We start from the raw sequence: 8,119 nt of genomic DNA, 5'->3' as shown, positions 1-8,119 counted from the left end.
TGTTTGTGTGGTAGGATGCCAAAATCGAAAGTCCAAAAATAGAAAACTTAAATTTGACCGTACACCACACTGCTTTTAATGCCAACAGCAGACGTCTTTGGCTTACAGCCATCAGAAAAGCTGAATGGAGTGAGGAGCTAATTAAGAATGCTGGACTCTGCAGTTCTCATTTCATCACAGGTAAGTTCCCGCTATGCTGCATCATACACATTACTGGTTTCTGATTGCAGCAATCATTTCAGCAAAACAAGTTAGATATGGTGAATTAAACACTGAATGCTGATAATGAAATGTGAAAGTGTAAGTTCACATACCCTGCTGTACAGGTGCAGTTCGCTGTCAGAATGCAGTTGTTCTGCTTGTTGATGATTACCCAGGTCTTTTACAGTCCCATCTTCTTTTCTTGTCTTTGGCAAGGCAGAACATCGGTTTTTAGCATTACAAAGTGTTGAATCTGGTAATCATGGAGCATTATTTCCTGCACATGACCACACAGAACCAAATTGTTGGCATCCAAAGACTTGTAGGCCTTTAAGTTTGAGTGAGATAGTTGTATATTTGGGGCTGGATGCTTGATCATTTCGTCTTATCCAATATCCAGGGAGGTGCTATCGCGAATGGACCTGTCAGATGAACTCCGCTCACTTTAACAGTAATTTTGCAGAATAACTGTGCTTATCACTGGATGACAAGCTGGTATAATATGCTGAAAGCATTATGTAAATAATATATATGTAATAAATAAAAATTCTAAGACAACAACAAACTCTGTACCGCATCGGATGTCATTCCCTCACTGTAAATGCTAGCGCTCCCGGTTTTTCTGCAACCTTGATGCGCGCGCATCCTGAATATTTACAAACGTTAATTCGTCTATTGCCAGCTACCCATATATTTACACGCAATGACACTAAAAATATGTTATCTTTACATTTTCAAAACAACACTTACTTCTTCAGTCAATGAATCAATCCGCATAATAGCTGTGAAGATTATTATATAGTCTTTATATAATATTCGTTATTTGTAAATAACCATTCCCACAACATTTAAATCACTTCCGGAACGTTTTACCCCCGCAACGATGAATGATTGGAACACTCCCACCCAATCACAATCCAGCCTGCGTTAAAAAGAGCGCCAACAAAATCATAATTCTGTTTATGTATAAAGTCAATCGTGTATATCGCCTGACTACATACATATTCGAGGAATTATTAACAATATGAGTATCATAAGTAGTACAATTAGCGAGGGCGAAACTGCTGAGGTCTTTTATTTAGTGTTTGTTGTGTCCAAGATGGCGGATAACAGGAACAATGATCATGTGCCGCCTATCCTCCTCTGAGCGGCCAAACGAAAGCGCTTTATTTTCCCCTCAGCATTGTTTCTCTATTTTTAGAGGCTTTTAAGTCCAGGAAACAAGAGAAGTGTTTTGCTTTCACTGGCCTTTGATGATTATCTGTAAGAATGCAAGAGTCATTCACACACCCTCAGGATAATAACACAAGTTTACAGCATTCAGAGATGTAAATAAAAAAGACTGGCGAGATTACAGAAGGGAAAGTGCTCCCATTACTGCTGTTATGAAAATGAATATTACAGTGATGTCAACTGAAACAAAAACAGCTCTTTTGTACTGATTTTAATATGTAGATATTTTTTTTCTGAAATAAAACTATGGGTGATACCTCTACTGAAAAAAACAGCTTAAAACCAGCATAAGATGGTCAGACTGGTTTTAGCGATACCAAGCTGGTTTCCCAGGCTGGTTATAGGTTTGTCAGGCTGACTTTAGAGGGGTTTTGGCCACTTCTTAGCTGGTCTTGGCTGGTTTTAGCTGATCATGGTGGTTTTTGAGGGGTTTGACCACTTTTTACATGGTCATGGCTGGTTTTTAGCTGGTCAGGCTGGTTTTAGCTTGTCAGGCCGGTCTTTTCTTAGCTGGTCAGGCTGGCTGGTCTTACCTGGGGTTAGCTGGTCAGGCTGGCTGGTCTTAGCTGGATTTAGTAGGACAGGCTGTTTTCCCAGGCTGACTTTAGAGGGGTTTGGCCACTTCTTAGCTGGTCAAGGCTGGCTTTAGTGGATCATGGTGGTTTTCGAGGGGTTTGACCACTTTTCATACGGTCTTGGCTGGTTTTTAGCTGGTCAGGCAGGTCTTGGCTTGTCAGGCCGGTCTTTTATTAGCTGGTCATACCTGGGGTTAGCTGGTCAGTCTGGTCTTAGCTGGATTTAGTAGGTCAGGGTGGTTTTAGAGGGGTTTGACCCTTTTTTATATAGTCATAGCTGGTTTTAGGCTTGTCAGGCAGGTCTTAACTGGTTTTAGCTGGTCAGTCTGGCTGGTTTTAGCTGTTTTTTCAGCAGATACAGATACTTAAATTAATAAGCTGTTCAAACTAAATATCAAGAGCGAAGCATATTAATTTTTACTGAAAACTTTTCTAAAACAACTAACACATTGAAAAACAAATGCTAACTGACAATAGTAAAATGCATATAATCTTACATAATTTATGCTGAAAGAAGGGTTTATTAATGCATTATAAACAAGTCATACTGCATAATTATGAATTGAAGATTACACCGTTTAATATTCCTTGATTAGTTTTACTTTGGTCAACTTTGGTTGTTTTTAAATGTGCTTTATAAACACATATTGTATTGTATAGCACGTTATCCTTGACAGCGCAACTACTGATTTAAATACTGAGAAATATTAATTAATTACATGTACTTATGGTTAAATACATTTAGTTTGAAGTCTAGTGGCATGTAATTATACATAATTAACTCTTTGTCTTAAAATCTAAAAAGGTTTTTATTATTTAGGTTTAGTTTCTACTTTGGGTCAACTGTTCTTGACCACGCTCTCAGCATATTAAAATGTTTTAATTATACCTATGCATAAAAGGTCAACCAGATGGTTACAATGCCAGTTAAAGGGTTAATCATAAAAATATTACAGTAAAATTTAAATAATATTTAATATATGTGTATTATTTGAATATTTATTTAATTTTATAATTAGCAAACCAAAACAAATAAAAAATAAATAAGCTGTCAATGCAAAATAAGCACACATATACACAACCTGCCACTAGAAAATGTCAAATTTCTCTGGATTTATACAAATGCAGGTACAAAATCTAAAATAAATGAATAAAAAAAAAAAGCTGTAAACGATGAATAAAACCCCCAAAAACTAGAATTATCCTTCGATTTTATTCAATAAGCTCGTCATAAATTATAGCACATTAAAATATTTGTTTTTTGTGTGTGTGTGTGTTTAGATCTACAAAGTGGACAGCGACATTTGTTGGCAGCCTGATCGTTTCCCCCCCCCAAAGAACACGATGCATGATCAGCGAGGATCTTCATTCAGAGCTTCATTAAACAAGCAGCAGCAGATGAAGATGATGATGAAGAAAAGACAAGAGGAAAGAGATCTGATGGAGACAAGAGATCATTACAACATCACGAGCGACACACTTTCACAAGGTCTCATCACAGGAGGAGAGGAGAGGACAGCGGGACTCAACGAAAACAGAGAAAAGCACACAGATGTTCTGTAGTGATCAATAATATGCAACGAGAACTCTGAGGATTGCATGTATTTAAAGAAAATCTAGCTCACACTGATGGAAACAAACACAATTCATGTAAAACTGTAAAAAAAGAATAATAATAATGAGAAATTATCTTGGCTGCTGCGTCTGAGGGGTTTTAATCAGGTGGGAATGATTGGAAAAGAGCTCGATAAGTGTCTCGATGTGCAGTCCAGTCTGCTACATGTCATCTTTGTCCTTTTGCTCCTTGTTTGCTATAATCATCCATTAATCATGTATCTTTATCTTTTATATTGTCTTTAATGCACTCCTGCTCTTCCCCCCCAGGCGAGCCACCGAGGCTGTGATTGGCCGGTGGGTCCAGGGGGCGTGTCTCTGCCTCTCTGCGGTCCAATCAGAGCGCTTGCTGCTAAAGTTGAGCCGCGGAACAGAAGCGATCGGTGAACCGTGTTTTCTGGGTTTGCGTCTATCCGTCTACTTGGACATCTGCTGCTGGACGTGGAGCAGGAACTCGTAATATGAGAAGGCGGATTCGGTGCGGTCCTCCACCAGGTGCTGGAAAAAACTGCTCTTAGCCGGAGCGTCATCCCTGGTGGAAGACAATAATACAGCAGATTTATGATCCGCATATTTCAGCACAGTTCAAACTTCAATTCAATATTATTTGTGTAGCGCTTTTCACAATAATTAAGCAGCTTTAGAAAAGGTGCACATTATTGCATTACAACTACATTCAGAAAAGTTAAGGTTATTACTAATAACTTAAACTAGTACAAAAGTCTAAAATTAAGCAGACAATAAGAATTAATAAGACAATTGTGTATTGGAAAGTAAACAGGGTTATGTTTGATTCTTCAAGACATGAATGTGAGAGAAATGTTAGTGGGCTCTTTACAAACAGATTTCATAACCACCCAAAGTCTAAAAAAATCCTCTGGAAGGAATGTAACTCCCACAGCCTGCGATATATAAAAACACTACATCCTCCCTCAGGAACAATACACTGCCCCGAGAGCATCAATAACAGCAGAGAGAGAGAGAGAGAGCGAAAGTAGAAAAACCAGGAAAAACAGACATACTTGACCACATGAAAAGCAGGATGGAAGGTTCTGGACTCCAGCAGCCAAGAAATGAAGGCTCGAGTTCGCTCTGAATACGTCGTCTGCAGCTCTGGGATCTCAGTCTGAAGAAACAACAACACACTTTCAGTTTTTCTCAATAACATGAGCCTATAAAATGAACTTTTGCTTTCTTTCTGTCAGTCAGTCAGTCAGACAGACAGACACCGGTCTATATAAGGTCCCAGGGTTGATAGTGCATGTCAAAGCACAAACCAAGCATGAAGACAAAGGAATTGTCTGTAGACCTCCGAGACAGGATTGTCTGGAGGCATAAGGCTGGGGAAGGTTACAGAAACATTTCTGCTGCTCTGAAAGTTCCAGTGAGCACAGCGGCCTCCATCATCTGTAAGTGGAAGATGTTTGAACCACCAGGACTCTTCCTAGAGCTGGCCGGCCATCTAAGCTGAGTGATCAGGGGAGAAGGGCCTTAGTCAGGGAGGTGATCAATAACCCGATGGTCATTCTTCTGGGCATTCTTCGGTGGAGAGAGGTGAACCTTACAGAAGGACAACCATCTGTGCAGCAATCCACCAATCAGGCCTGTATGTTAGAGTGGCCAGACTGAAGCCACTCGCCGCCTGGAGTTTGCCAAAAGGCATCTGAAGGACTCTCAGACCATCAGAAACTAAACTCTCTGGTCTGATGAGACTCAAACTGAACTCTTTGGAGTGAACGCCAGGCGTTACGTTTGGAGAAAAGCAGGCAGCGCTCATCACCAGGCTAATAGCATCCCTACAGTGAAGCATGGTGGTGGCAGCATCATGCTGTGGGGATGTTCTTCAGCAGCAGGACCTGGAAGACTAGTCAGGATAGAGGGAAAGATGAATGCAGCAATGTACAGAGACATCCTGAATGAAGACCTGCTTTAGAGTGCTCTTGACCTCAGACTGGGGCACATTGTCATTATAGGTGATTGTGTGTAGAATGTTGAGGAAATAAATTAATTTAATCCATTTTGGAATAAGGCTGTAACACACAAAACGTGGAAAAAAATGAAGCGCTATCAATACTTTCCGGATGCACTGTGGACGGACAGATAGATTTAAAAACAAATCAAAACAAAACAAAAAATCTTTGTTTGATTACATCTAAAAGATTCTATTGTTAATGCCTTTTTATTTTGATAATAAATGTGTATTAAATCCCAAAATTCTGGTTAATTTATGAAAAAAAAATCCAGAGTTCTATTATTTCAGTGTTTCTCAACCACGTTCCAGGAGGACCACCAACACTGCATGTTTTGGATGTCCATAACCTTTGTATCCTTTGCCTGTTCCACCCATTACAGGTCTTCCAGTCTCTGCTAATGAGCTGATGATCTGAATCAGGTGTGTTTAAGGAGACATGGGCTGCGTCCGAAACCGCATACTTCCATACTATATAGTACGCTAAAATCAGTATGCGAGCCGAGGAGTAATAGGGCAGCACGGTGGCGCAGTGGGTAGCCCAATCGCCTCACTGCAAGAAGGTCGCTGGTTCAGTTGGTGTTTCTGTGTGGAGTTTGCATGTTCTCCCCGTGTTGGTGTGGTTTCCTCCGCGTGCTCCGGTTTCCCCCACAGTCCAAACACATGCGCTATAGGGGAATTGATGAACTAAATTGGCTGTAGTGTATGAGTGTGTGAAAGAGTGTGTGGGTTGCAAATGAAAGGGCATCTGTTGTGCTGGATGAATTGGTAGTTCATTCCACTGTGGCGACCCTTGATTAATAAAAGGGCTAAGCTGAAAAGAAAATGAATGAATAATTATAATAATACATTTAAATTTTGATGTGCTTTTCTTAAACTCAATTATTATCCTATAATTTAGTAAAAATAAAAGGGAATTTTGGGAGAAACCATCATCTAAAAATGTAATTTCTATTAAAACGGCCTTTCTAATAACAATTTAACAACAGTTTGTGGTTTATTTATCATTAATAATTAAATAAAAATATAATACAAATTTACAAAAGAAACAAAATAGGAAATTTAAGAAGAAATGAGCCCCGTGTGTATAACTGTTGTATGTTTAGGATGGTGGTGTAAGACTGGAGTGAAGTATGCGAGGTTTGGATCGTTGAGGATTTTCCCACAAGCCTCTCCAGGGTGAGATGATGTTGACCCACAGAAACGCCTTTGATTGTGAAAAACACAAGAGCTAAACTCAAACTCTGCGTCATATTTCACAGCAGATCAACAGCAGCTTCTGTCTTTCATAACCCGGAGAAAACACAAACACAATCACCACAGACAGACAAGAGTTTGAACAACACAACTCACTGTGGGTTTGTGGTGAGACTGCTGTTTTAGCAGAGATATATGCAGGAATGTTTATGCATTAAATCTCTTTTATTTCTGCCCATGTGTCTAATCATCTAATAACATTTAAAGAAGATCTTAGTGTCTATGGAAGCCCTAAAGGGACAGTTCACCCAAACAATAAACATTTACTTACTATTCACTCAGCCTCAAGTAGCTCCAAGCTATTTCCATCTTAAGATAGCAACATAGCTAATGAGAAGAAAGATAACACTTAAAAATTACACACACACACACACACACACACACACTTACCATGCTGGACGGTAAAGATGCATAATTGGGGAATCCCAACACATCACGTATGAACATCTCACTACAGCACTTCCCAACCCACAGATACATCACCTGCAGAGGCAAGAGCGGGAATCAGTGCAGATAAAGAGCCCTGAAGGTGCGTGTGGGTGTATGTGTGTTATTGTGAGAGAGTGTGTGAGTGTGTGTGTGTGTGTGTGGAGATGCGCTTACGCTTCCACAGTCCATGAGAAACGCTCCCTCTCTCGTCAGTTTCTCCGCTGTGAGCTGCAGTAACGGAGGCTGAGGAACCACAGAGTCATTGAGATGCAGCGCCCCCTGCAGGACACACACATACACGCACTATTACATTCCAGCCTAGGTGAGTAAAGCAGACATTTGATCTGCAGTGTTGACACTTGTTATGGCTTTTCTAAAGGGTGTGAGATGACTAGAAATGGGGAAAAAGAAAAGAAATCAATGATAATCTGTTTGAGTTTAAATGAACTAAGAATGAACATACTGAAATTATGATCATAGTTAATTCTGCATTATTAAAATCCAAAGGTGTAACTGCTAACATTAATTAATGCACTATTTTCATTAGCTATAGTGAACTAAGGTGACTATTACTGTAATAAATGTTATAGTCATAGTTTGTCCATGTTAGTAAATACATTAACCAATACAAGCTTAATACAAAGTGTTCCTTCATGTTTTAAAGAAAGACCATGTTTAATGTTCATGTGCAGCTGTAGTATGAGAGAAATATTTTACAACAGGATGTTGGTGATGTTGTCAATGTGTATTATCTTCTAATAATTCAACAGGGTACATGCAGGAATCCTAAAGGAAATTTCAATAGCCTTTTTAAGCCTTTTTTAAAGACCTTCTTTGATAA

The 8,119-nt window shown here is 39.4% G+C and overlaps 1 protein-coding gene across 3 annotated transcripts in view; it reads right to left on the bottom strand.

The window, feature by feature from the left end:
* Window positions 1–3,337: 3,337 nt before the first annotated feature.
* The window catches only part of sec24b (SEC24 homolog B, COPII coat complex component), a 38,793-nt gene continuing 34,011 nt past the window's right edge, over window positions 3,338–8,119 (bottom strand). For all 3 annotated transcript variants that reach the window (XM_056471773.1, XM_056471774.1, XM_056471775.1), the window contains 4 exons: window positions 7,453–7,557; window positions 7,240–7,332; window positions 4,646–4,749; window positions 3,338–4,155 (listed from right to left, as the gene is read on the bottom strand). In XM_056471773.1, the coding sequence (XP_056327748.1) occupies window positions 4,041–4,155; window positions 4,646–4,749; window positions 7,240–7,332; window positions 7,453–7,557 (417 nt within the window). In that variant the 3' untranslated portion in view covers window positions 3,338–4,040. The remainder of the gene's footprint in view (window positions 4,156–4,645; window positions 4,750–7,239; window positions 7,333–7,452; window positions 7,558–8,119) is intronic.

The sequence above is a fragment of the Danio aesculapii genome, chromosome 14 (genome assembly GCF_903798145.1).
Source record: "Danio aesculapii chromosome 14, fDanAes4.1, whole genome shotgun sequence".
Lineage (NCBI taxonomy): Eukaryota > Metazoa > Chordata > Actinopteri > Cypriniformes > Danionidae > Danio > Danio aesculapii.
Note: the sequence above shows the minus strand (reverse complement) of the source record. Positions and strands in the feature narration are given on the sequence as shown.